This window comes from Rhipicephalus sanguineus, unplaced genomic scaffold (assembly GCF_013339695.2).
Source record: "Rhipicephalus sanguineus isolate Rsan-2018 unplaced genomic scaffold, BIME_Rsan_1.4 Seq609, whole genome shotgun sequence".
Taxonomy (NCBI): domain Eukaryota; kingdom Metazoa; phylum Arthropoda; class Arachnida; order Ixodida; family Ixodidae; genus Rhipicephalus; species Rhipicephalus sanguineus.
Genome location: NW_023615617.1, coordinates 35069 through 62523, shown reverse-complemented (window position 1 = coordinate 62523; position 27455 = coordinate 35069). Strand labels below are relative to the sequence as shown.

Genomic DNA, 27455 nt, shown 5'->3' with positions numbered 1-27455 from the left:
CGCTGCTTCAATGGTTTGACAGTGACGAGGCAGAATAAAAACAGTAAATAAATAAAGCATTTCATTAGAAACGTGGACGGGCATTTTTTTTATTTTAGCGGCTCTCCCGTCGCCATCTTGCATTTCGGTCTGGGACCGAGCAAGCGGCCCCCCCTCCAAATCTGGTCGGATTATGCTTCACCGTAGGGGGGGCGCTTGCTCGGCATTTTACGGTATGCTTCAGCTGTTTCAAGTATATGCTCTCATCATGATGTCTTGGTATGACCTGCGGAACAATATCTACGTCGGGTAGGCAAGATGCCGGATCGTTCAGCTATGTGAACATTCAAATTAAAAAGCGCCGTGTTCTTACCAGTCAAGCGATTGCAACCAGTTTGACTTGTTGACCTTTGATGGCACATTAGTAATAACGGGCATCATCATCAGTGTGGGCTAACTCAGTTGGCAGAAGAGCATGGCATCTTCAAGGCATGCCGATAATGTCAAAGAGCCAGCCGCCTTCAAATTGTGTTTGCCTTCTTAACCGTGGCTGACACCCAATGTGGGGATTGGCCATGAATTGCGTGGTTATAAATCTTGTAATTTGTGAAGGGGGTAACTTATGAATTATTGATGGCTCATGATCTTTTTCATTCATACGATCTTACAGGGCTTTTTATCTTTTCTTAAACTGTCGGTTTATCTGTTGTTCTGAACATATTTTCTTTTTGCTTGGATACTGAAGTTTTCAGAATGTTCAGTTGGTGGACAGCGCTTCATCTATATGGTTTGTTACAGCGAAGCTGTTAATGGCTATGATTCGGAGCACACCATGATCCGGGGTTTCGTGGTGGCATCTGCGTCCAGTACTTGCAAGCCTTCAGTAGGCACCATGACACGACTCTCTACAGCGGAACGTATGAGATCCTGAGTCCAGTACTACGGAGCGCAGCTGTGTTCTTTAAGTTCGCGTGTATTGTTTCTTTTTATATGCTCCCTTCTTTTTATCTCCCTTAATCCCCTCCATGTAGGATAGCAAACCGGACGCGCGTCTGGTTAATCTTCCTGCCTTTCCTTCCTCTTTCTCCTCCTCCCAGTCGGGGTGAGGCAGAGGTTTGCCTCGACTAGAGGCTTTTGACCGAGGAGAGAGGTGGACTCCATTAGTGCCTTATTTGCTTTTCTTCCTTTCGTATTTGACTTGGTTGTTGCGCGGTGGTTCATGAGGGTTGCGATCGAGGAGGGTTGCCTCGGTGGATGTCATCTGGGACGCCGTTAGCGTCTAGTTCATCCTTCTTCCTTTCGTCTTGTCTGTTTGCATGGTGGTTCAACAAACAGACAGCCTTCTGAATGCATCTGAACCTTTCATCAAACTTCTGTGCTGTGTGCTGCACAGCTTCACTGGTCACCACCTTCACAGAGTGAAGGATGTCGAAGCAACCTCAAATGACCCGCGGAATTTAACCAAGCATTAATCAGCCTGCTTAATACTACATAGGCGTGCGCATGTGGGGAGGGGATGTAATCACCTAAAGGGGGTGCCAATTCTGCCCATACAAAGGCGTTGCCCATACCTTTACTCAGTCGGACTTTTCACGACATTTTTTAATGCTGGGTCATGGCTATGCATGTTTTTTGACGATAATGGCGACCAGGACACCTAATGTTGCATTCAAGAAACAATTTACATCCCCTTACCCCGTAAGACGGGGGCCAATGGCAGGCGTTTGTGAGAAGCGCGTCATCGCTTCATTTTCATTTTCACATCCATTGCGGAGCTCCTTTCGGCCTCAATCAACGGGAGGGAGGGGGTGGAGGCTGCGGTGAAACTTGCCCCCCCCCCCCCCCAATGGTGTACCCTGCCCACTCCTCGCAGTGAGCATGATCCATAGATACAGACAAACCAAACAAGTTGAAACAACTAAGTTTGGGAGCTGCTGTGGGCTGCGGCATGGTAGTCTTATGGTAGCGCGAGAAGAAGCGAAGTACAAGCCTCTTATTAATATTTGTGAAACCTTTGTCGTTTACCCGATGCACAGTTGTGCGCACCATCCGCCATCTCAATGAGGGAGTTCTGTGCGCGCTAACCACAGAACACGTACTGGTGGTAGTGGTTTGAAGAGGAAAAGGCGCCTAATTTCTGCAGCCCGTACCGGTAGGGAGCACGGCGCAGCGCCTCATCATCCCGTGCCGCCCGTCATGCCGGCTTGACTGACCTTGACGATCTTGCTTGCTTGCTTGCTTGCTTATTCCTTGCATTTGGCTCACACCCACAACGGGGATAAATAATAATAATAAATAAAATCAGGGAAAGGGAAAAGTGGCTTTTTTTAAGTAGAATAAGACGATTCTCGTGATACGAGGAAAGAAAATAAAGAAATAAATAAGATTAACAATTGGCAGAGGACATTGGTACATTGGTTGCGCGTCAGTTGGCGTCGGTAGCGTCGGTGCCATGTATAGGCCTCGTGCGCTGCTTTCAAATCGGATATGCAGCGCCACTGCGGCGGCTGCTGGCAAAATGTCCCTGTTCCCTCCGTACCGCCGCGCTTGGCCGCAGCAGGTTGGCAATGACCCCTAGCAGCGCAAGCGTGTGTACGCGGCGAAAAAAGTCGACTTATATCTGCTCTTGCGAGTTCACATGTCATAAGAGCCTCAAGAACACGGCCGGGAAACTACCGACATTGGAATTCGTACGAGGCTGATCGGCAAAAACGTTGGATCGCAGCCGTTCGGAGCGCCCGATAAGCAAACTGGTCCTGTCTTGGCACAGTTTCTTTCGATTTCTATCCAAGTCACTGGCTATTGACACCCTTCCTCGTCCTTACTCCCGAATCTTTTTTAAAATTCTGCATGTGTATGTATATTATTATACACGCACACATTGAAACGCGCACGGACGAAGATACATAAAGTATGATTTAACCCCCACCGAAAAAAAAAAGTTGTGCCTGCGCTACTGTCCCAGGTAATATTGACACATTGTTGGTTCCCCTGATCCTCTTATTTACTGTTCGCCCGAACGGAGATTTGTGGCAACGATTGCGGCGCAAGACATCCTCTGCAGTGCCCAATTTGTCGGCTGTGCACGACTGTATCTGAGGGGCCTCAGGATCGGCTTCATGATCGCACGACCTAGACAAAAAACACAGTTGCACATGTTCAAAAATATAATTTAGCAAAGTGTTTGACGTACCAACAACGCTAGAAAACTAAAAGACGGGAACTTCATGCGGTCTCTATCTTTTTATCGTTGCTAATATGTCATTTCAACTATCCCCGCTTTCTGCTAATGCGCGCCGGTCACAGGACAAGCGACGCGCGAGGCTGCCGATAAAAAGTATTCTCTATCGTACGCCAAGAAAAAAGTTTACTCGCTTGTAAACGCTCGTCGTACTCTACGCTTTTTATTTGTGCGACGCATTTTCCGAATATTTTCGACGGACCGACGGCACTTGGAGTTCTTACCTCACGCAGTAAACGTGATTAGCGGCGTACAAGTCGCCACGCCGAAGCGAACTACTTGTTTGAAGTATTCCTGAACGTTTGCTATCCGTCCGTAGCCGCAAAAAAAGCAAGCAGGGCTTGTTTTGCGTTCACATTTTCACGCATCGACGTTCGCCACACACAACTTCGAGGTACGCGCCGGAGGAGAACAGGGACAAAATGCGCGAAGGGCCGCATTGGCGCTGCGCACTCGGGAGAGCGGTGGCGCCATCAACTGAGCGCACGAGGACTATATCTGCAAATTTCTCACACAATTTATTACACAAACATATAGTCCTCAAATCACAATAAAATGTCATCAATATATTAAAATAACATATACAATTGTTTGTGAGGAACATTAGCTTATCGTATTCACAGCATATCACTTGCGCCATTGTCAAGGAAGCGTCGACGCGTCGACGCTAGTGTGTGCTTTCCTTGACAGCCCGTAGACCCGTAGACCGCGGTGCTCGGTAGTTGTTCCGAGCCGTTGGAGTTATTCCTCGATTGGCAATATATCTCTGCTAAGCTTTTCTCTCGTCGCCTGATTTCTTGAGAAGTCGGTGAGCTGCCAAAAACTAAACGAAATTGAGTGGGACACTTTAGCGTTGATACTAATTACGATACCGAACGAGTGTTCTTCAGGGTGTCGTTTACCGAGACGTGAGCACACCATCTCGTTTTTTTTTTTAAAGAATGACTGTAGATTTAATTTAAATGCTCACTACTATTCGAAGTTTCTGATTATTCGTATTAGCGCATGATAGTTGCGTGTGGTTGATAACATTGCTGCGATAAACGTGCTTACGATCTTCTGTGAACGTTCGTTCATATGACATAACTTGAGGCGAATAAGCAGTTCATTTCAACGTGGCTGTACCTTTGCTATTCGGTTCAGGTAAGCTGTCGGAGACAATGAGTTCTTCCGAGGAAGTATCGTGGATATCCTGGTTCTGCGGACTACGAGGGAACGAGTTCTTTTGCGAGGTAAGCGTGCGACCGGCAACCTCGTTACTGCTGTTGGCAGGCAGAACACTGCTGTTGTAGAGTTGTTCGATAGTCTTGTCGCCTGTACAGTCAGTGGTTCTACCGTTATTTATCGTAGACCTGCCTTCAATTAGGCTGATCATGTTAATTTGCTCGTAATGCTTCAGCTCAGGCAAGGAGGGAAAAGAAAAGGTCTTAGACCGATGATTGAACTAACAATTATTCATTGTCAAACTGCACTCTCTGACAACTATGTCACTGCATCTTTCAACCAGGGAAGAGATATTGCACATTGATAAGTCATCCTACATCATAAAAATGACTAGAATGAACAAGATTAATAGTTTGGAGCACAGAGCGCGGCCTTTTATGGAAAGAAGCCTTGGTTAGTTCTAAATTTCGACTGCGACTGCAACTCTTCATGGACAAAACACGTAATTGTGAGGTAATATCCGGGAAAACAGTTAAAATAACAACCACACCTAGCAACTGGCTTATCGTCTGCTCAACACCATGTCAAAACCGTCTGTGGACCAGCAACTGTCACGTTGAGAACGCAAACTCACTCTGCCTATTTGCGTGGGGAACTCTTGCTGCTACGTGTGTGGCTGTGCTGGAGTTCAGCTCTCATTTTGATCATGCCTATGCATGTTCTTGTGCTGTCATCTTTCCTAACAGCTGTGGACCTGTAATATGAATTAGTTGTGAATGCTAACAAAACACATGGAAACAAAAAATTGGGATGCACTTAATGGTAGCTAGCATGCATATATCAATTTTGGATCACAGTAGTGTGTCGCTGCATGCAGTTTCATGTGACCTTCTATGCAGATTTAGAATCGTAGTGCTTTATTGGGTGCCTAACATTGTTTGATTCTGCAAGTAAAAAACACTTCCTCTTCATTGCCTTTCTTCATCATCTCATTAAACATTTTGGTCAATTGGTAGTCCTTTTATAGTTGGTTTTATCCTGACTTGCTGTTGTATAGACGAGCCATATCTTTGACAGGCATCAAGGAAATGTAAAATTTAGTTTTCTGTCTGCGTGTATGTGGTGTCACTTACAGGTTGATGAAGACTACATTCAAGACAAGTTCAACTTGACTGGGCTCAGTGAGCAGGTACCTCACTACAGGCAAGCATTGGACATGATTCTGGACCTTGAGCCAGGTATGTCATTGGAATTGGTGCTCATGTGTTCTGTTCTGCAAAGGACGTCCTTTACTGGGCTACAAGGCCATGCTGAAGTGCTCAGTTTCTTTAAATGAGAGGGTGTTCTTGGTCTGTGGACACGCAAGCCAGACATAACACCATTACATGCAGCAGTGAAATTTTAGCTGTCTTCTTTGGCTTTACCAGCCCTCGCTTTTTGGCTCCTTGAGAATGCAATGGATCACATTTTACATCCATAACGGAGCATAAGGGTGTTTCCGAATTATAGGGAACAGGAAAGTTCAAACATGGACGGAGAACATTTCCAAGTTTTCTAGGAAATGTGGAAGTAGAAATTGTAATTGCATCTTAACCGACTTGTCTGCTCCTTTGTTGGCTTCTGGTGCGTTATACCTTTGTCACACGGGCAGCTTTAACTACGGTTATGCTTAACTGTGGTTAACAAGATTAATCGCAGTTAACGCTAACGCGGGTTTGCCATTGCTACACAGGCTCATTTAGCTCAGTTGAGCAAGCAGACTAAATCATGGGCTGGTCATGTGGTCAGCAAGGTTTGGGCACCCTTGGCAAGTTTTGTGGTACGATACAGCACTTCTAAACCTCCGCTACCCTAGCTCAGTTTGCGATAACCATGGTTAGGAGACTAACTGCGGTAACGTCTGCAGTGTAGCTACCTCTAACCGCTGTTAAGGCTGTCCGTGACAGGGTATTAGCCACCATGAATGAGTTTATGGGATACAGGGAAAGTAAACATGCTCATAATATTTCAATTTTCTTAAGTCCTTCAAACAGATTTTTACGCAGTAATTTTTTGAAAGAATAACATTGTAAACACTTGATGCGCTTTTCAGGAAACTTTCTTTTTTTGCAAGTTATATCAAAAGAAGAGAAAGTGATCAAAGGCTTGTTCTTTATTAGACACAACCTAGTGAAGCCAACAGGCAATAAAGCCAAGGATCACCGTAGGAGGTATTATATGTAGCTTTTACCTGTAGTGTTGCAACTATGACATGACTGGAAATTAATTAAACGAAAAAATCTCCAGGCTTGCGCGGAGCACGCTGCACAGTCACAGCGAAAGCTGGAAGAGTGGCCGTTCTAGTCTGTTGTAAACTCTCTTGGGCAACTAATACAAGTACACTTGCAAGGTACCCACTACGCCATAAATCACCACAATTCTTAAGATGTAGGGAAGCACCCACTGTGCCATTATTTATCATTAGGCGGAGGAGCGTGGTACTCGCGACACATCAGTAAGGCATTATGTCCACTTTGTTTGTGCAGTGGCTGATGGTAATGAAGAATTATGGCTGAGGCCTTCGTAATGGGTTGGAAGCATTCAACGACCCACTCATTGTGCAGTTCACATTGTGTGATGCCTGGTTGTTATTTTAATCTTCTACCACGCTATATTGCATGTTAACGCGATTCCTTGCCCGATGTGATGCCTGCATGGGGTCGTTTTGTGAAGAAGTTTGAAGCACCGGCGTGGCTCTGTGGTACAATACTAGAATGCCACGCAGAGGGCCCGGGTTCAAATCCCGTCCAATGCTAGATATTTTCTGTCATTTATTTTTTCTTATTGCACGCGATAGCGGTACGGACACCGGCGGCAATGGCGGACAACTACAGCACCAAAATCGGCTGTTGTTGTGATCTCATAACAGCATTCGCTGGAAAACTACTTAACATTGGTGGGGACCAAACCCACAACTTTCATTGTGCATCTGATGCTCTACCATTGAGCTACCACAGTAGTCATTCCCCCATCTACTTTATTGGGTATTTCTGTGCGTGTGATCTTCGGAGTGTTAGCCAGTGACTTGTAGCCATGGTAGCAAGTGGGGAGTGGCAGTGTAGCCGTTCAGTAATCCTACAAAGGTGTAGTAAAATCAGTTTGTTGCCTTTGGCACCACCACATCAGTATTTTGAGTGCCCAGTAGTTAATTGTCCATATTGAGTATAGTTAATGCATTGTCATTTCTTCCAAGAAGCAAGCTTTCTGGTGCGCACAACTGTATATCAGGTTAAAAAAATCATGCGACTTCATTTTATTACCTTGAAGATCCTGTTTGGGTTATTAATAAGGGTTGGTTAGTACGTTTACACAATAAAAGCGGGTGTTAAGGTGAGATAGAAGTTTGCACAGTGTCCAGAAATTCCAAGTGACTTGTGATGGCAGCAGCATTGTGGGGCAGGCCATTTCAGTCTCTGGCAGCCCTAGGAAATAATGAAGCTTGAAATGTTACGGTTTGTGTTATGGTTCATGTCACGTAGCAGTTACTTCGGTGGTTAATAGCGCATCATTTTATGATAATTTGTGAGAGTATGTCAAGCCTCGTTCCTGCTTTCTTGTACCAGATGACGAACTGGACGACAACCCCAATCAGAGTGATCTAATAGAGCAGGCTGCGGAGATGCTCTATGGCCTCATCCATGCCCGTTACATTCTCACAAACCGAGGCATTGCTCTCATGGTAAGTGCATCAGTTTCCCTTCAAAATGATGGTTAGCCAGTCTTGTTGATACAAACACATAGTACACTGTAAACAGCCAAGAACGGAGGCACATATTAACGGTACACATGACACAGGCACTGACTTACAACAAAAGTTGAATTGGTGAGCGTGAAATGTGTAGGCAGAAATGGCAGTGAAAAAAGAACACGGGGCAAGCATAGAAAAGTGAATGGCTTATGGTTCCTGGCATGCGAAGGCAGAAAGGTGTTAAAGGAGTACTGACATGAATTTTAAAATTTTTCGGATTGTTGCTCTAAATGAAAGCACGGGTGTCGATAACCCTAAAAAGAGTGTCTTGGTGCCTGGGGATGCATTACATATATTTTTAATACCGCTTCTTTCAACCAGCAGTTTCGGTTTCGGTTTCGATCGAGGGCGGCTTCGTAGTGACGTGTCAAGTCGGCCCGTGACGTCACGGGCAGACAGCAACCCACGAAATATGCACCTGCTGTCCTTTGCTGTCAGTCGAACGTGGTTCATGATGAGTGAACTGTCGTCCAGTGCCTCCGACAGCGATTTCTGTGATTTAGGCTGCATGCAGGACCCAGATTTCGCAAACCAAGTGAGCCGACTTGAAACGTCATAGGGCTCTGCATGCGGTGAAGCTGCCTTGCAGATGCTGGGAGATGAAAACTTTGAAAATCAAACTTAAATATTTATACGTGTTTCCCGGATGCGTGTGTGGGAGAGCGTTAACACTACATGCCAAGGAAACCAAAAACGTCCGTTTTGTTGCACTTCAAAATCGTGTCAGTACTCCTTTAAAGAGGCCCTGCAACATTTTTCCAAGTAATCAACTGACCTCACTATCTGAATTCATTGCCTCGTGAATCTATTGCCGCAAAAAATTTTTTAATCCATAAGTACGAGCAGAGTTCTAGGGATTTGTTGCATGCTTTAAGCGCCTTCTCTATCCTTTTCTCCCAACAAGCGCACTGATAGCTACACGGGGTGACGACAAAGGGGCCAGAAGCTACGTCAACATGCTTCATGACCTTGAGCACTTTTTCTTTTTTTTCTTTCAACGCACCTACTCACTTTCAGAGTGATCATCATGATCACGAGCACGCTGGTGTAATTCTAGCACCATAGAGCTTGGTGTAGGTACATGGCAGCACTTTGTGGCGAGCACTTAACTATGCAGCAAACGAATCATCAGATCAGCCAGTGGCTGTGTCTCTCCATCTATGATGTAGTCGGGCCGGTCTATCACTGAATTAGCCGAAAGAAGAGTGGGCGATTTCTAGCTGCCTTTGGAACGTAATTGTAAGTTCATTCTCACGTGTAGTGCTATAATATTTGGCTCACGTGTTCACAGGAGCCTCGACTACCAATCGGCAGTGTTTTCTCACCATGTCCAAAAAGTGTTGGAGGGCCCCTTTAAATATCTGGTTTTCTTGTCAAGTATAGTTGGATTGAACTGGCACTTAAAGGGCCACGCTTAACAGTGACAAAAGGCCTCAACGTTGCATGTGCGCTGATGCTCATGCCTTTCCATGATGGTGACTAGATTGAAATCCAGTTTGCACTTACATGACGTGCAATGTAAGGCTAAATTGCTGCCATACTTCTGTTTAACTTTGTTGGCGTGCTCTCAGAGGCAGTCAGCGAGGCAGCATCCTGTTTGGCCCATGTAGAAACTGCTGCAGCCCAGAATGTCTATACTCCTGTGATGCAGCTCGTGAAGGGCACTTGATGTTACTTTTCACATCCTTTGTTTCTTGGAGGTATATAAAGGCTGTTGTCAATTCTGTAAATAGGGTGTACAGTCCCGTCTATGTCAGTGTAGAGCACGCGAGCAGCCGGCTTTGCTCTACAGGGCAACACCTTGCAGTGGTTGCAGGTTCTGACTTGGTTTGCCCAGGAGCATTCACGGCCCACTAGACATGCAGACATCTATCGTTGCTTCCCCTGTCCAACGTATTGTTGATGCCGTTGCAATAGTAACAAACGTGGTGCCTGACATCTGACTTGTCAGAATTTGAGCAGGCACTACTGCTTCGATGCGACTCTTTGTCTGCCATTCCTTGCAACGACACTCCGTATCACTCGCTCCTCTGTCTTAGAAGGGAATGTGTGGATCGACAAGGGCAGTGAAGCACGATTGCCCCTACCAGTTGAGCATCCTGGGACTGCGCAAAGTTGTTTCGCGGGTTGTTCAGTAAGCTGCCCAAATAACTAAAAGGGTGCAGCGGCATCAATTCACTGAAGGGGATTATTTGTACTGCTTCAACAACAATCAAGAGTGCACCGCATGTGCGGAAAGAGGCAGCTCACAAACATACAGGAGCAAGAGGAGGGGAGAGAAGCCTTTTGTATGGACATCTGACCCATGCAAGCAAGAAATCCAGAGGCAAAATGGCAGCCAGCGCATCTGTCGTGCTTTGTAGTTGTAGTGATCTTTCTTGTTGCCATGGCGTCTTTTCGGGGTTCAATGAAAAAGTACAGAAAAGAAAACGTGTTCTATAGTAATCTCAGCTCTGATGCCAAGCCACAATCTCTTTTAACGTTACACTTATCCAGTCATAGGCTTGCGCTCTTCTCAGTCATTCCGCCCACAATAGTTCTGGCAAGCGCCACTACGTGCTGATGTGGTCGGCAGCGATGTAGTGACTTTATTGCGTGATTAAAACTAAATCAATCTGATATGGGGCTTAACCTATGCTAATATTATCCCCAGCCATCGGTCTACACAACCCAGAAATAAAAAGTAGGGCCTTTAAAGTGTTGGAGGGCCCTTTATGCATAAAGGATGAAAATGGCAGCCGCAAGCCGCATATGCAAGCCCGATGCATCTGCTTCTTTCAGCTAACTTCAGTACAGCCACAAGGTGCCTGCCATAGTCCACTTCTTGCATGCTTCAGCACCTATGGAGGTTTATAGGTGTACTGTTTTTTCATTCACCTGGTGTCACGAGTAGAAGCTGGCATCTTCTGAGAATCTAGGGTGGCCCCCTCTATTAGGCAGACAAGCAACCATTGTTTTTTCTTGCTTTAGAACCTGTTAATGAAAACTATAGTTTTCCATTACCATGCCTAGATGGTGCTAGCTGTGCTTACTAGCATGTGACAACACTGTGGGAGCAGAATTTGGTGCATAAGGTGCTTCTAAGGACTGGTCTGTTTTGGTTTGTTTGTGGTAGCCATCTCAGAGCTTAGTGTCTTATGCTGCGTCTGACCTTTTACACAGATTGAGAAGTACCAAAATGGAGACTTTGGTTACTGTCCCAGGGTGTACTGTGAAAGTCAGCAATGCTCCCAATTGGTGAGTTAGACCCATAGTTTTGGATAGTTTGAGCTGGTGTGCAGTTGTGCAATACTTTTAAATAACTATTGAATATTTTTGTTCTGTTCAATCCTTGAATTTAATTCAGTTATTCACAAGTTCGTGTTACATGTGCAGGATCAGATGAAATACTGAATCAATAATGTGATAACTTCCATTCCATCCATTGTGAACATAAGCATATGGAGCGATGTATACACCATCACTGAGAGAGCCAGATACTCTCAGAGAAACCTGATCAATCGCTTAATTTTATTCAGGCATGACATTCGGCAGTAGGTATCGTGCAGCACTATTTGTGTTGTGCAGCTGTACTCTCTTCTGATTAAATCTGAAAATGTTTGTTGCAACATTATGTGAGTAAAGGTAGCACCATCTGCAGCAACCATTCTACCTTTTCTTGCTCTGCCATTTCTGCAGATGAGTTGCATTTGTGGTTTGGTCCCAGTGGTACACCGAGATACAAACTGCCCTGCAAGGCTACCTTTATATAGTACTTTGTTTTTATAATGTGCACATACTCCGAAGAGTCCCAAGTATATACAGGCAATCTCCCGTATCTGCCCTCCTCCATGAGCCCCTCTTAGCAAAGTGGGGTGTCAAATAACATAGTGACTCATTCTCTGCCCCTCCAGAATCCAGTGGGCATGCCTTTTTAATCTGCTAATGCATGTGACACCTCACCTTTATTTAAAAAAAGCAATAGGCAGTATGGCACCTGGTACTAATTAAAGATACATACAGATTGAGATCTTTTCTTGCTACGCTGCACCTGCACATTCCTAGACTTGATGCCATACACAGTACCACCACTTTATTCTGCCCAGCATTTAGAAAAAAAAAGTAACACCTTCGCTGCAAGGGCAAAGCAATTAATGCGATAGCAACAACTTGGAATGTTATACGAAGTAAGACTAGCAACTCGCTGCTTTAGCATGTGACCTGGTGTAGGAAACACGGCTGTTGCTGCAGCGAGTGAAGCGACCGTCGTGCTGTGTAGGGCTTCGACACAAACTTCATGATGAAAACATAACTCTTGCAAAGGTATGGGCCGTCTGCGGATCCCCCTAAATACCTATATGGCGGCGCCAACAGTTAAAGACCACGTCTGCCCGGTCAAAGTATGGATTTCCTACTGGAGACGCTCAACCCCCACTGCTACCTCTCCATATGCCCTTCTTGCGGCGTAAGTGGCTAGCCCGGCATGTTTCATCTCTGCTTGAGCCGCGACCATCAGCGCCCCCATACTTTCACTACACATAGAACACATAGAACATGTGAAGTGCAGTGCGTATTATCAGTTCGAACTTTATACTGAACATGATGCCGAAGGCAACGACAAAAATGCGCCTGGAGTATCATATAATTGCTGTCGCAATAATTCCAATTCTGTGCCATCTGTTGTATTGTCACATTGATGCATGTACCGATTCCCCTTCTTCACACAATGAAAGAATTGAAACTTCAGAAATTTCATTCGGCAACGATTCATAGTAGCTGCTTCGCAGGTCAGGGTTTCAGGCTTCCGTGGTGCCACTTTTCCATTAAAAATTTGTCATGTTTGCTTCAAGCATAGCTGTCAGCAGGGCTCTCTTATCTTAGTAGTCTTTCACACCATTCACTTCAGGCTGAGCCTCAACCTTCAATAAGTACACCCACAATTTATCTTTTTCATCTTAGGATTCCAGTAGCCTGTGGGCCATGGCTAGTGGTGGTTCATTCTGAGAAATCATTGTGCACGGGCCTCTTTGACGCACCAGAATCCTCATCGCCAGTTCTACGTCTACCAGCCAGAGGTGCCAGCTACATTGCAAAACCAGACCAATATTGCAGGGCAAAAGGAGTTTCGTTTATTTCCTGCTTAGAAATACAGTCTCCGACCGATTTTCCGGACCTTGCAGGGTCTGCGAAATAGTCTGAAAATCGAACAGTCCGAAAAATGGTTAAGACATGAAATGAGTTTATTTGGATTAGAACAGCCTAGAAAGACCCCCAATGATGCCCTGCTTCATGCTGTGCTTGGGGACAAACAGATTTGGTTGTATTTGGGCTACGGTAACAACACAGTGCTTTGGCAATCACTGCCGCCGACCGTTGCGGGCAGCATAGTTGGTGGTTCCATGGCACCAAGCTAACAAAACTTGATGTAGGTCGCAAAAAGATGCACGCAACGTCTCGTCTGTTTGGTGAGATTTAACGATGCAGTCTGGGGTTCTTAACCTGCACTGACATCACACACTATGCGAGCCTCCAGCATTTTACCTCCATCGAAACACTATCGCCGCGGCTGCGATCGAACCCGCATGTTTCAGGACGTGCACGTTAACTGAGTGCTACTGAGCAACCGCAACAGCAGGGAACATGTGACGCGCACACAGCTCAAAACACTCGACACGACACCAACACAACCACGTGCGGAATGACAACCGGAAAAACCACATTCTTTTCCATCCTCCATGGGAAAACAATCACACAAATATGTTAAAAAACCTACCGCGTATTAATGATGACGATAAGGCTGACTGAAAAGAAAAGTTGCATCCCCTAGACAGTTTTTCCTGCCAAGGAAGATAGGACACCGGAAGATTGTGCACACTTCCAGCTTGGAGGCAACGCAACTAGCCACTGGAAGCCAAACTTGACCAAGCCAACAGAAAATCTAACATGGCGGCTTCCAAATTGAGCGGCATGGCTCAGAACGAGCTATTTGGTCCGAAAAATCGAACTTTAGGGCATAAGTTTGTCTGAAAAATCGGACACGAAAATGCATTATGCTATGGGAACCTTGACGGTGCATTAATAAAGTCCAAAATACCAACAAGTCCGAATTTTTGGAGTCCGAAAAATCCATCAGCAACTGTATACAGTTTGTCCCGTGTAATTTGAACCAAGACTTAAGAAATGAAAGACTTGTCAGATATGGCTCACATAGTCCTTTTTTCCATGTTGCAAAGCATTCTCAATATTAACCCTTTGAGGGTCAAATTTTTTCGCGAAGCGCACTGCAAAAGTGTAATTTTTTATTCTGTATTAAATTATTCAGACAGTATATTTAAGAAAAAAATTTCTAAAAATTTTGTGTGAACGTTAAAGTGACAAAAAAATAATTTTGTTGTTACATACACATGGTTTTGATTCATAACTGAGCAAAATCCTAAACAAAACCTTACACATTTTTTATAAAATAAAAAAATTGTGCATGATTAAACCGTGCTCACGACATACAATACCTTGGGGAATAGTCTACATCGAAGAATCGCCGCTCAACTCACTAGTAGCAGAGCAACCGCGCGCACTTCTATAGCGTAAGCGAACTGCATGAGCGAGCGCACGGAAGAAAACTGTATGGTTGTGCGTCAGTCTGGAAAGCAAAACGCGTGAAAAGCTAAACATCCTTCGTGTTATCGCCAACGAGACGGAGTTGTTTTTTCAGTCCCCAAAATATAAACGCACCACGGCAGCACCGTTTGTGTAATTAGCGCTGCACGAACAATGTAATCGTGCCCCGGGGAGCAATCACAATAGTAACACAGCATCGCACCTTGAGGATTAGAAACCAGACAGCCATCAGCTTTGTGGGCGCGAGAAGCGATAACCACCCAAGGACGAAACCGAAACCAGCCACACCCGCACTTGCGCGCCCGGGTGCACAACAGAAGCTGGCGCACTGCTTTGGAAAGAAAGAAAACGGAGAACATTGGCGCATGAAAAATGCCACGTATTCTCAAAGTGTGGCAGCACGTGTCAAGTAAGAGAAATGATCGAAAAGGCACGCGTTTTAAACATACAGCATGTTTACAGTACAGCGAAAACCCTTTGGTGCCTGTTTGTTGCCGTACATGTACAGCGAAAACCCTCAAAGGGTTAAGAAAGCCCATGATGGAGCGCTCGTGCATGATATCGTGCTGCTCTCAAGCGTGTTATCAGTGGGCTCGGCAGCTCTCGGCCAGCAGCGTGCATTTGCGCAGTCATCCTACTAAGCTGGCACAGATGCCAGCCACCATCAAAACACTCTGCCACATCCGTGTGCCCATAGTCCGCTGCAGGTGACCTTGTTCACCGATTGCACGCGCACGTATCAGTGCGCGAGTGCTCTGTCACGTGGATTTTCTTTTTTTTCATTTACAATCGGTGAAAACTATTCAATCGGTAGTTTCTGGAGCTTCTGTACAATCCGCGCTTGGATTTAGCTAATAATTAAAAAGTTGGGTAATTAACATAACTAATGATTTAGATAAGGGGAAAATAAAAAAGCCTGAGTACTCTAGGCTATTGTGAATAGTATGCGTTCAGTTCAATTCGCGTGCGACGCGCTTTTCATTTTTAAGTCTTGGTCCAAGTTACACAGGACAACTTGTATAGAAAAGGGAGAAAGAAGGAAAGAGGATCGTGGATGCATGTGCTAGGAGGCATTATTTACCCAGACTTATTTGCAGCGTTTGCTTATATCAGTGCCATGCTTTTAATTTACTGGCACTTGCCTCATCCCGTATCACCATCTCTTTTTGACAGCTCGAAGATTTATGGGCATTAAAGATGACTGCACTTTGGCAAACCATAGCGTTTCAACAACACCAATGCTTAGATTTTTGCATACCTGCCAAGTCTCCCGCATTACGCGGAGACTCCCGGATTTTGAACGTTTCTCCCGGTTGTACGGGTCATAGAGAAATCTCCCGAAATCCAGTTTTGCCCCGCGCGTCCAGTGCTTTGTCAGGCCACATGAGCAAAGTTGTCTCGCCACGTAGTAGAAAGATTCTTCTTCTTCTTTTTAAACGATGGTAAGGTTCAACTCGGTTTCATTGCGCATGAAGTAGCTGTGCACTTTGCGCCGCAGTCCAGCACTTAAGGGGAGACACTGTCTGAAATTGCTTGTCTCAATTTTTAGTATTTCCTGGCTGAAATTTACGCACAATATGTATTTTCAACTGCTGAACAAATATGCAATTACTTTTTGTCTATCGTGCACGGATTGTAATATTGACTGTTCCATACACTTGCATTCGCCCAGACTTTTGACAGCTTTTTCACAAAATACCTTTATGAATTGATATCACTGCATCCTATAAGACCAGAGAGTGCAACATAACCATAACTTAATTTTTAGCTGTATCCATTCAAAAGGTATGGCCTTAACAAGTACACTAATGAGAAATCAGAAATTGTTGCTTAATTTTACTGCTACTTAAATCACAGTTATTAAGAAAAACGTTGTAATTTCTGGTTTTCTTGCACTAATCGATGCATAAGCTTTCAATACCGCAAAAATTATCAAAATCTGACCGCTACATCAAAGATTGTGGGCAACAGCCTATAATGTGATGAAAAATATGATTTTGAGAAAATGAGAAAGAATTTAGAACATGGTGGGCACTTATTTTGAACTGGAAAAGGCCTGAATTGGTGTTCGATAGTAGAAGCCACCAGGAACATAGTCATCATTATTCTTCTTAGTATGGTTTCTTTTGACACTGGTCTCGCTGGTGATATGCTGCATTCTTGCAGCTGCCGATATCACTTCCTCCCGAATGCATGAGCAATTCTGAACTTCTAACGACTGCCTGCCATTGCACTGTCATCAATTAGGCACTCCGCAAAATGGCGGACAATGCGACGATGCACCACTGTCTAGCAGAAGCATCCTCAAGCATCCAAGATGGAAGGAATAATTTACCCCGTGTGATAGAAATGCACCAATGCTGTGCGAGCACTTTTTTTTTTTAAGCGCAATGGCTTCGCCTCTGCTAGATGAAAAGCGTTCTTGTGCTAAGAACAGCTAATAGAAAAGTGTGTGTTTCAAATGAGACCAAAATGGCTGTGCTACTTAATGTGGTTCCTGCACAATGCGCTATTGAATGGGACTTTTTGAGGTGCTTTGGTGGAGCAAAAATGGTCAGGAAACTGACTTCAAGACCAAATAAGTCGACAAGTATGCACTACATGTCTGTAATATTTTGGAAATGACTTTTTTAGACCTTCTAGATTATAAAAAAAAATAGTTGAGAAAATTGTTTTTTTCAAAATTTTCCGCCTCCCAGACCAGTGTCTCCCCTTAAAAGGGTAGCCGATGTCTGTCGAGATAGCGCGTTCGCCAGCGCTCGCGACCGTCCCCGTCTCAACGGCGCCCCTTATGGTCCCTTGCCCAACGAAATAACTGGTAAGCAGCGACGACAGGCCTCGCACGCGGAGCGATGCTATCGCATGTGCCCTTCGCGCGAACGGTGACGGCCGGGTCGTTTCATCTCTGCTTCAACCGCGTTGGTCCCTAGCGCTAGCGCGCATTTACTCGCACGTGAACAGACGATGCTAGCGATGTTATCGGTTTGGACTCTGTACAGATCACGGCGACCGCAAAATCCCGCTGACAGTAGGCAGTTTTAGAATTGCGTACGCTAAGTTAGCGTTAAGCGTTTGCGGCCCGCTATTTCCGTCACTCACGGAGTTCGCAAGCGCTTAGCGTACGACGCACACGCAGGCGCAGTTGTGCTAAAAGCCAGCGCAAAGCTTTGCGTACGCTGTTCTAAAACTGCCTATGTACATATATTGCTATCGCAGTACACCCCCCCCCTTGCGGTCTTCCGTTCTCCAAACTTGGCAGGTATGTTTTTGCTCAACTGCTTTTCCTAGCAGAATGACGTGAATAGTATTTTTTTTTAGCCCTTGTGCCTTGCCTGTAGAACACTATTCCCACAAGCACTTTCAATCGTACTTCTCTCTCAGCTGAGTAGCAGGCATCAGTATCAGCTGTGGAAGTTCAGCCTAACAGAATTAGTGGTTCTTGTCAAAGGGATAATTCTTGCGCCTGGCCTTTATGAACAAACCAACTTTTCAGTTATCACCATTTTTTCTTGTCTGAAAAGGACAGCTTAACCGGCTGGGTTTGATTTAACTGGAGTCTGTTGTACAGTAAGGCATTGCTAATTATCTCATTGTGGAAAATTCATAATTCATTGCTGGGTTATCGTATTTAATGTTGTAAATGACAAAAATGGTGAGGGGAGTTTTCATGAAAATTTAATTTTAAAAAGTCACTCCACTGTGAGTCAAAGTTGTCAGCAACTTCAAAACTGCTAAACTGTAGTTTCATACAACTTCAGAAGGCAAGTGGCATTTCCTTTTCAAAGGCGAATGAATATGAGCCTACATCAATGGGCATGCTCAGTCTCTAGACTGACGTCATGAGCTGGACGACTGGCGACTCCCGTCATCCGGCACACGAGCGGCGAGACTATTTCTTTAGTCGCAGAGGCAATCTGCAGTCATGCTTTGGTCGTCTGGGTGGGGCCTCTCCTGTCTTTTTAAAATTGTGTCCAAATATAGATATTTGAATAGGTATGATGTTTTCTGGTTAGTGTGAATTGTTTCAAGCTTATTCAGTTAACCTTGCCTGTGGGGAAGTTGGTAACAGAGTTGAATAGGTAACTTGTGCATGCATTGTTATGGACAACAGGGCTTTCGGATGTACCTGGAGAAGCAATGGTAAAGTCTTACTGCCCCAAGTGCATGGATGTGTATGGACCTAAGTCATCTCGGCACCACCACACGGATGGCGCCTACTTTGGCACAGGCTTCCCTCACATGCTGTTCATGGTGCACCCGGAGTACCGTCCCAAGAGCCACCAGTCATTCGTGCCCCGGTAAGTTCACATATTTACTCAAAGCTGTATCATGCAAAGTCAATAACTTGTGCCCAGTACACACCCAAAATTCACTTTTACTATTTTTTGGAAAATAGTACTAGACTCTACGCGCACCTCATAGAGTCAGTGACCAATTTTTCGGACATGCCTGATCATTCGGGCGCTTTTGCAGCACTGCCACATGCCCCTCATAGTCACTGTATAAGGACGTCTGAAATTTCGGACACTGAAACTCTTTGGAGTCAAACTTTTCAGACTTTGCTCGTTTGCAGATTGTAAACGGCATTAATTTATGCCACCACCGCTGCCACATTGATTATCTTGCGGCATCAAACCATCGCTGTCATGCGCCGATTCATTTGCAGCGGATCCCAAAAGTCAGCTCCTCTGCAATGCAAAGGTGTCGGGAACCGGAAGGGGCCACTGTCATAGGACATAACATGCTCTCCTAATTGCATGCACACCTGATGTCGTCTCTCAGTAAAAAGTCACACTTTCACTGCAAGGGCGAAGCAATGAATGCGATAGCAACAAATTAGTGTCATACAAAGTGAGGCTGGCAGCTAACTGTTTTGTATCCGATCTCGCGTAACTACAAAACGCTGGTGTAAGAGAATACGGCCGCTCCAGGGAGGGATGCTCACCGCATAGTCACTTCGCGTTGAGAGTGCCGCACGAAGAAGAGTATACGAGCCGCCCGCTGTGATGGCTGTCGAGATAGCGCGAGCGCGCCAGAGATCGCGACCGCGCCCTTAGATTCAAAGTTCAAAGTTGCTTCTCGTGCGACACCACCCCTCCCCCCCTCCAAGCAAATGCGTGCACGCGTCTTTTCATGCTCGTTAAAGACGGGCGGGCCGTTTCCTGTCTGCTTCGAAGGCAGGCCTCCGAGCGGGGTGATGTTATTGTGATGTTATAGTGATAAAGTGGAATGCCCCACTCCACTTTACACGCGATGAAGATACCCTAGATCAGTGAGCACCGCACGCAGATTTCGGACTCTGTGAGCGAGGTCGCTCACTTTTCGGGCACTTCCACGGCGCCAGAATGGCACTGACGTAAAAAAAGTGAAATAGAAATAGGAGGCAGCATAAAGCCTTGCTGACTCCATCCTCTGCACCTACGACTGCATACGATGAACCAAACAATTAGCGTACGCAATGCTTTGTGTTAGCGTTTGTTGCCACCGCGTCACGTTAACCTCTTGCGGGCCCCTGTTAAGTTACGGGTGGCTGCAGTGACCGCTGTCTTTTCGTACGCTATTATAAAACTGCCTAGTGAAACGCTTCTTGATTTGTAAAACATCGCAACCATCGTGACAGTTTTAATTTGGATGCACACTGAAGTTACCAGTAGCAATCATGACGCGAGCACTGCTCCCATATAAACTGCAACTTTCGTCTCCAGCTCTAGATATGCTGCGGTCAGGCACCGAAACAAAGTTCTCTTCTGATTGCTGCGTGTTGTGATGTGATCCTCCTGCGTCCACCAGTAGCGATTGCTTCTGTGGTGCACTCGATCTGCCCATTGATCGTACCTGTATGTGCACTGTAATCAGTGCTGCCAGCAACGCAAGAAGTAACTAGAAAGAGTATCGGGCGAGATGGAGCAGCGAAATACCAGTGCAAAGATAAAATTTCAGTTATTGTTTGACTCACAGCTCTTACTCACATTCGCCTTTCGCTAGCATCCCAACGCATCTTTCACACACCTTCGCAAACTCGATCGCTGTTTTCTTGAATGCTACGGTGAGCTGTCGTCGGCCACTGGTTATTTCACAAATAGCATGAAAAAAAAAGCTGTGCAGAATCCAACTAGATTCACAAAACAACAGAAACGCGAAATGAGTCCGCCTATGGCACAAGGCTGGAAGTAAACAAAGCGACACTGATGATTGTGATGGCGATGGAGCCGGTTGACTTCAGTTGCCCATAGTGGCCAGACTTCTGAAGTTCTTCTGGCAATGACCGGTATATAAGAGAGGGTCAACTTTTTGTTGCGGTTTATTGCAAAAAAAAAATTACTACAACAGGGAGAGACAAATTAACCCTTTGAGGGTCGAATTTTTTCGCGAAATCCAGTCCAAAAATGTGTAATTTTTTTATTGCTGAAATAAATTCTTCAGACGATTCTATTTCAGAAAAAAATTGTCTAAAACTTTTTTTCGTGACCGTAAAGTGACAAAACGATTTTTTGTTGTTACATACACATGGTTTATTCGTAGTAAAATCAAGCAAAATCTTAAAAAATAAACGTAACAGATTTTTATAAATAAAAATTATGCATTGTATTAAACATAGCTCACAGACATACAAACATAAGCGCACAAGTACTTTTCCGGTTAAAATATTCGTGCTCTAACACTAAAAACTTTTCAGCGTGTGATAGTCTTTGAAGCATGGCTCGCCACGCACGCTTTTCAGATGTCCCTCCTTGATCATCATCGGAGTCTGAACTTGTCAAAAATCCTCGTCTGACAAACTGAAATCCAATTAATCAGATTCTGATTCGGCACTTGGGAATAGTTCGCATCGGAAGAATCACTGCTCTGCTCACCGGCAGCCAGGCACGTAGCCAGGATTTTTTTTCGGGGGGGGCCCAAGGCCTAATTTTTCGAAAGAAAGTCTTTCCATGGCAAAAACAAAAAAAAAGTTGCCTGGGAATATAGAAGGCTTGAAAAATTTCGGGGGGGGCCCGGGCCCCCCGGGCCCCCCCCTTGCCTACGTGCCTGCCGGCAGCAGAGCAACCGGCGCGCACTTCCATAGCGTAAGCGAACTGCGTCATGAGCGCACGGAAGAAAACTATGGTTGTGCGCCCGTCCGGAAAGCAAAACGAGTGAAAAAGCTACAGTAATCCTTCGTCTTTTCGCTAATAAGACGTACTTAGTTTTTCCGAGACCCCAAAACAGGAAACGCAGTCACGGCGGCGCCGTTTGTGTAATTTAGCGCCGCATGGAAACAGATGTAATCGCGCCCCGGGGAGCAATAAACGAGAGTCACAGGCGGTCACCCTTTGAGAGATTAGAAACCAAACAGCCATCAGCTTCGCAGGCGCAAGAAGGGAAAACCACCCGAAGGACGAAACCGAAACCAGCCGGACTGCGTGCGCGCGTTCTGATGCGCAAGTGAAAGCCGCCGCGCCGCCTTGAAAAAAAAAAGACGGAGAGACAACGGCGCATTGAAATAATTCCACATAGTTTCCTGAAGCGTGGCAGCACATTCCAAGCAAGAGAAATGATCTAAGAAGGCGCACGTTTGGAACCAACCGCGCCGCGGGCGCGCTCGGTTGCGCAAGCAATAGCCGGCGTGCGGCGCGCCGTTTTGCGAAGCATAAAAAAGCAACAACGGAGAAGATCGGCGCATGAAAAAAATTCCACGTATTCCCGAAGCGTGGCAGCACATGCAAAGCAAGAGAAATGATCGAAAAAGGCGCACACTTTAAACCAGCTGCACCGCGAACGCGCTCGGATGGGCAAGCGACAGGCGGCGGGCCGTTTTCGGAAGCAAAGAAAAATACAACGGAGAGGCATCGGCGCCTGAAAAAAATTCCACGTATTCCCGAAGTGTAGCAGCACAGGCCAAGGAAGAGAAATGATCAAAAACGGCGTGCGTTTTAAAAATAAACGCTATGCCGTACATGTACGACGAAAACCCTTTGGTACCAGGAAGCTTCTGCCAAAAATGTACGGCGAAAACCCTCAAGGGGTTAAGAAACAAAGCAGAATGTGCGATTAAAAAAACATGCATAGAGTATGTAACACAAGATCTTGATTATACACTCAGAGAAGCTTTGAAGGTTTCGGGGCATATAATATGCACACAAAAAAAGGAAACTTTGTCTTAGCTGCCACATTTCCAGCGTTCACTGGTCATGGCACCGTTGAGCAGTGTGCCGCTGAAAGCTGTGTCGAGGTTATCAAAACACTGGACTTGATTAGGTGAGCAAGTCCAAACTTTGGTAGCATTGCATAATGTTGACTGCCATGATGGGTGTACACCTTCACCACCCATAGGCTGTGAAAGTTAAAGGGGTTGTTGCCGACAACACTTTACATGTGACTTCTAGCCTGCGGGGTCGATTCCCGTGAACATGCGTATCATTTATTATCATCAGCCTGACTACTACGCCCTGCAGGGCAAAGGCCTCTCCCATGTTCCGCCACTCAACCCAGTCCTGTGCTTGCTGCTGCCACGTTATACAGTTGAACCCGGGTATATCGAACTCGCCAAAAAACGTTTATTAGTTTGATATATGGCATAATTCGATATAGGCCCGCTATAGGATTTTGACACAAAGGCACATAACTAGGGGTGTGCGAATATTGGAAATTTCGAATAATTTTCAAATAGTGTTTGCTATTCGATTCGATTCGCACTGGAATTTTACTATTCGAACTATTCGAACTTGCCAAAGACAAATGCAGTCAACGTCCGGTTGAAAGTGACCCCTTCAGATTTTCAATATGCTTCACCTCCTCACACCCCCGTATTGCGGCAAAGCTGCCTTTCAAGGTCCGTTACGGTCGAACTTGGCCAAGAGACAGTCAACGTCCGTTTGGAAGTGGTCCCTAGATTTTCAGTATGCTCCACCTCATCACATCCCCGTATTGCGGCAAAGCTGCCTTTCAAACTCCGCTACAGTCGCAAATGTATTAACTCAAGAAAACGTTATTTCCAACATGGAGATGAAAGATGTGGCAGAGGTGGGGTCTCAGTTAATGCTGTTTTGGACCTGAAATTTGGGTAGGAAGTCCGAAAAATCAGACGCCGAAGCTTTTTAGCATCCAAAATTTCATATGTTCTTATATATCGACGTCTATGAGGCAGATTTGGAACCCCGGACTTGAAGGGAGCACACCCTTGTCCGCCACATCAGTTGGGCTTCCAGGAAGTTGAAAGAGGAGGAGAGGCTGAGGAAATGGCATCTCTGCCTATCACATGTAAAGTGTTGTCGGCAACACTTTGGTTGCACCAAATACAATTCGGCCTCTACATTGCCTCATTCTTGATAAGAAAGACAACTATAAAATATGGCCTCACCAGCGCTTCATCAACCTAGCGAAAAGAAACAGGTTCGGTCCCTGCCGGCGGCAGGTTATCTTTTCGTCCACTTTACTTTCTTCACATTTATATTCTAAATACTACACATAACACCCCCTATACTTTCCTTGGCGTTATTGTCTGTTAGTTCTCATTAATATTGTGTCTAACAAAGAAAACGAACTCTTAAGAATCATCTTCTTTCCTTCATTCATAGCAAGGGTCTCGTTCTGGCAGACTTGATGCCTTCAGGTAGTATGCGAGGGATTATTGGTCAGCTGCCAGCTCGTAAAAAGATCACGTGCTACGTGACGCCATAAAGGCAGAAAAGAGTGTTCCACACTCGCCGCCATGGCTGCAATTGGCGCTGACTAACACTCCAAGGTTTAAATGCACATATACCCCATAAAGTGTACGGGAGGATGACCGCCGCCGTAGCTCATGGTAGAGCATCGGACGCGTTATTCGAAGGTCGCAGGTTCGGTCCCTGCCGGCGGTAGGTTATCTTTTCGTCCACTTTACTTTCTTCACATTTATATTCTAAATACTACACATAACACCCCCTATACTTTCCTTGGCGTTATTGTCTGTTAGTTCTCATTAACCCTTTGAGGGTCGAATTTTTTCGCGAAATGCAGTCCAAAATGTGTAATTTTTTTATTGCTGAAATAAATTCTTCAGACGATTCTATTTAAGAAAAAAATTGTCTAAAATTTTTTTTCGTGACCGTAAAGTGACAAAAAAATCAGTTTTGTTGCTACATACATATGGTTTATTCGTAGTAAATCAAGCAGAATCCTAAAAAAAGAAACTTCACAGTTTTTTATGAATAAAAATTGCATTGCATTAAACATAGCTCACAAACATACAAAAATAAGCGTACCAGACTACGTTTCCGGTTAAAAACGCTCGTGCTCAAACACTAAACACTTTTCAGCGTGTGATAGTCTTTGAAGCATGGCTCCCCGCGCACGCGTTTCAGATGTCGCTCCTTGATCGTCATCGGAGTCTGAACTCGTCAAAACTCCTCGTCTGACGAACTGAAATCCAATGAATCAGATTCTGATCGGCAATTGGGGAATAGTCCGCATCGGAAGAATCGCTGCTCGACTCACCGGCAGCAGCGCAACCGACGCGCGCTTCCATAGCGTGAGCGAACTGCGTTAGTGAGCGCACGGAAGAAAACTCTATGGTTCTGCGCCCGTCCGGAAAGCAAAACGAGTGAAAAGCTACAGCAATACTTCGTCTTATCGCCAACAAGACGTAGTTAGTTTTTCCGAGAACCCAAAACAGGAAACGCAATCACGGCGGCGTCGTTTGTGTAATTTAGCGCCGCGCGGAAACAGATGTAATCGCGCGCCGGGGTGCAATAAATGAGAGAGTAACAAGCGGTCACCCTTTGAGAGATTAGAAACCAAACAGCCATCCGCTCTGCGGGCGCAAGAAGCGAAAACCACCCGAAGGACGAAACCGAAACGAGCCGGACCGCGTGCGCGCGTGCTGATGCGAGACTACAAGCCGCCGCGCCTCTTTGGAAAGAAAACAAAAAAAGACGGAGAGACATTGGCGCATTAAAAAAATTACACGTATTCCCGAAGCGTGGCAGCACATTCTAAGCAAGAGAAATGGGAGAAGGCGCGCGTTTGAAACCAAACCGCGCCGCGGGCGCTCTCGGTTGCGCAGCGATAGCCGGCGCGGCGCGCCATTTTGCGAAGCATAAAAAAAGCAACAACGGAGAGACATCGGCGCATGAAAAAAATTCCACGTATTCCCGAAGCGTGGCAGCACATGCCAAGCAAGAGAAATCACCGAAAAAGGCGCGCACTTTAAACCAGCTGCACCGCGAACGCGCTCGGATGGGCAAGCGATTGGCGGCGCGCCGTTTTGGGAAGCGAAAAAAAAATACAACGGAGAGACATCGGCGCATGAAGAAAATTCCACATATTCCCGAAGTGTTGAAGCACAGGCCAAACAAGAGAAATGATCGAAAAAGGCGCGCGTTTTAAAAATAAACGCTATGCCGTACATGTACGACGAAAACCCTTTGGTACCAGGAAGCTTCTGCCGTACATGTACGGCGAAAACCCTGAAGGGGTTAATATTGTGTCTAACAAAGAAACGAACTCTTAAGAATCATCTTCTTTCCTTCAGAACATACTTAGGGATTCTCTGCAACTTTTTCTGTAATTTCACTTCGAACGATTCGAAATTATTCGATTCGCTTCGCACCCAAAATTTTGCTATTCGCACAGCTCTACACATAACAATAAGAAAAGTACTTTATTAATATGGTGGCTTACTTGCGTGCCCTACTTTGGAACAAAATAGTCCTAGATTTTCTTCTGTGTCAACGACTTCGCTGCCTGCGACAGCACGCACGCCTCCACGTTGTCCAACGAGTCGGAGCAGCTGAGGCCGCAACCTTCCACATTTACGCAATAGCGCCGGACCAACGCAAGTGCACTAATCACTTCGGAGGATGTAGGCAATGGGCCATCGTCAATTTCCTTATTGCTGTCGCTTTGGCTCGTGGTCGGCACGACGTCTGCAACGTAGTCCTCATCTTGTAGCTCACCCATGATAGCGACATCATCGTCCGTACTGACGAACTCGTCAAATGTCGATCCGTCGATAGCTCCCGGGAACTCTGCCAGCTCTCTCCAAACTTCGGCGGAAACACCTGCGGTGTCTTCAGTGCTGTCATCGGAATTTGGGGTGTCATCACCAGCATGCGGAAGCCGGCATGCCTAAGCAGCAGTAAAAAAAAGAACATTCCGAGCATCAAAAGACGTAATAAAATGCTGTTTGTTCGTTTCCGCTTGATTCATGGAAAACAAAACCTCCGTGGTGTTGCCATGGGGAACGGCCCGCGTGGTTCAAAGGTTCCGTTTTCTCCGAACTGCGCCTCACCCGTCTCAGTGGTAGTTTCGGGATCGCGTACTGCCGTGCGTGTTTTGCGCGCTCGTGAAAGTCGCTCTGACAGAAAGTTCGACAAAATGCCGCATGCGTGTGATATTGCCGGATGCCCGAATGGTGCACAATGCCAGTGCTGCAGCAAGGAAACCGGTGTGTCTTTTCACCGGGTGCCGCGGAATGAACCCTTACGCTCGAAGTGGCTTAGTGTCATGCCATTGCGCCACTGTGCTAAACAGTCAAAACCTGCGTGTGTGCTCGCTGCACTTTCGTACTGAGGATTACGAGACCAACCGCAACTTGGTGAAGGCTGTGAATGTGCCCATCCGAGCAAGTCTTTGCCGCAGCGCCGTTGTTGCTACTGTGGGTCCCGCTACTTCCGCTCGGCTGCTACTAGTGTCGGCGGCCGCGCAGTAAAAGCGGGCAACGTTGGGCAT

At 45.8% G+C, this 27455-nt stretch overlaps 1 protein-coding gene across 1 annotated transcript in view; it reads left to right on the top strand.

Moving 5' to 3' along the window:
* The first annotated feature begins 3917 nt into the window (after positions 1-3917).
* LOC119377899 (casein kinase II subunit beta-like) overlaps positions 3918-27455 on the top strand; it is a 31210-nt gene continuing 7672 nt past the window's right edge. Inside the window, 7 exon segments of the mRNA XM_037647190.2 lie at positions 3918-4028; positions 4364-4452; positions 5520-5622; positions 7987-8102; positions 11334-11391; positions 11394-11408; positions 18880-19066. Coding sequence (XP_037503118.1) covers positions 4381-4452; positions 5520-5622; positions 7987-8102; positions 11334-11391; positions 11394-11408; positions 18880-19066 — 551 coding nt within the window. The 5' untranslated portion in view covers positions 3918-4028; positions 4364-4380.